Source organism: Mus pahari, chromosome 14 (genome assembly GCF_900095145.1).
Source record: "Mus pahari chromosome 14, PAHARI_EIJ_v1.1, whole genome shotgun sequence".
Lineage (NCBI taxonomy): Eukaryota > Metazoa > Chordata > Mammalia > Rodentia > Muridae > Mus > Mus pahari.
The window spans coordinates 88,255,617-88,257,285 of record NC_034603.1 but is presented as its reverse complement, the minus strand read 5'-3'; the positions used below and the strand labels follow the sequence as shown (position 1 = coordinate 88,257,285).

General features: G+C 57.5%; 1 protein-coding gene across 1 annotated transcript in view; it reads right to left on the bottom strand.

Moving 5' to 3' along the window:
* The window catches only part of LOC110331899 (testis-expressed protein 19.1-like), an 11,896-nt gene extending 10,653 nt beyond the window's left edge, over positions 1-1,243 (bottom strand). Inside the window, exons 1-3 of the mRNA XM_021212761.1 lie at positions 1,197-1,243; positions 820-893; positions 5-690 (exon numbers count right to left, since the gene is read on the bottom strand). Coding sequence (XP_021068420.1) covers positions 5-601 — 597 coding nt within the window. The 5' untranslated portion in view covers positions 602-690; positions 820-893; positions 1,197-1,243. The remainder of the gene's footprint in view (positions 1-4; positions 691-819; positions 894-1,196) is intronic.
* Between the last annotated feature and the right edge of the window lie 426 nt (positions 1,244-1,669).

Sequence of the window (1,669 nt, the reverse complement as noted above, 5' to 3'; positions counted from 1 at the left end):
CTACTGTCTGGTCCAAGGGCCAGTTGCATCTCAACTCCAACAACACAGGTTGCCCAGGAGATGGCATCACATCAAAAATATCCCACCATGTCAGAGGAGGGATGAGCTGGTGTGAGCAGGGAAAAAGCCCATCAAATCTCCAGGGAAGGGCCTGGGTCCACTCAGCATCCTCAGGACCCAGATCCAGGGGCACAGCTTCCTGAGGAAAGAGCTCAGTAGGCACATAAATGGAGAATAGTACATCCTGTGTCCACGCGGGGGTTGGCAGCAGGACCCCAGATCCTTCAGAGACACCCTGTGGCACATAAAGGGGCCCCAAACCCCGCCACGCATCCTGCTCAGGCTCTGGCTCCTGCTCAGAATCTGACTCTGACTCCGACTCTGACAAGTATTCCAGGAGCTCAGCGTCTTCCTCTTCCTCCTCCTCCTCTTCCTCTTGCCAGTCTCCCATCTCCAGGTAGAGTTTATTCAACAGGAAAGCTGCCTTGAAGCAAGCAAAGCAGATCTTCATCTGTTCCCCATGGACAAGATGGTACAGCCACGCCCCATAGAGGCAGGACATGCCCCTGGCCCCATGGCGAATGCTGACTGGGGGACACATGGCCGAGAAGTCTGTCTGCTGCTAAGCGGACACACAGAGGAAGACTTGCTCGATGGACTCAGGAGGTCTGGTCAACGGGACCACAGACGCTAGAAATAGGTGGGAAAGGTGAGAATGAGAGAAACGGGAGAAAATGGGGCACAGAAGGAGGTCTAGGGGCTTTGGAGGTCCAGGACACGGGGCAGTGGTAAAGAACTGGGTGAAAATTCAATAAGTACCTCTCTGGAAAAGTAGGCAGGTTTGAGCTTCCAGAAACTTCTTCAGCTTCACACTTGCTCCAATGTCTGGGGAGCTAGAAAGGCAGAGGAAATGAGGGTTGGTTCCCGCCTGCTGGGCCCCCAGAGAAGGGTGTTGGGGCTCTGGCCCCCGGGGCTCCCTGCTCACTCTGGACGGGCTAGGTTGCCTTCGCCACACCCACGACTTCGGAAATGTCCTCAGGGCTCAAGGTCCCAACCTCACACTTGGGCCCGGCAACCAAAGAAGCCGGGAAGCCTAGGCCAGGAGGACCTCCTCTCTGCCCACAGCGCTCCCACCCGGCCCAGGCCCACCGCATCCAAGCCGTCCCAGCCCCGGCTCAGCCCATTCCCATCCTTACCTCCCTGACTGAGCGCCCAGGTAGCCAGCAAAGGGACTCTGAAGCCAGGCTCTCCTCGCTGAGCACTGAACACCGAGCCAGGACCACACGGCCTTATAAAGCGCCAATGCCCAAGATGCTCCAGCTCATTTACATATCTCCCATGAGGCCGCAAAACCTCAGGAAGCGAAAACGCTGACTCACTCTGGCCTCCAACGCGCACATGCGGCCTGGCGCCTCCTACAGCGCGCATGCGCTGCTCCCCTGCGCACACCTGAGCGCCCTGAGTGCTTCCTGTGTGCTCTAGAGGTGCCCGATGTCCCCATCCCTGTGCCTTCGAGGGACTCGAAGGTCCGGGCTCGGAGCTGGGCCCGCGGCACATCTTGTTTGGAAAAGTCGATTCCTTCTTCCCTGTCTCTTCAGTAAAAGTTCTTGAACACTTGGGAATCTGCTCGCTCAGTTCTCAACTGCAGGCTAAGCACAGTTGCCTTCTC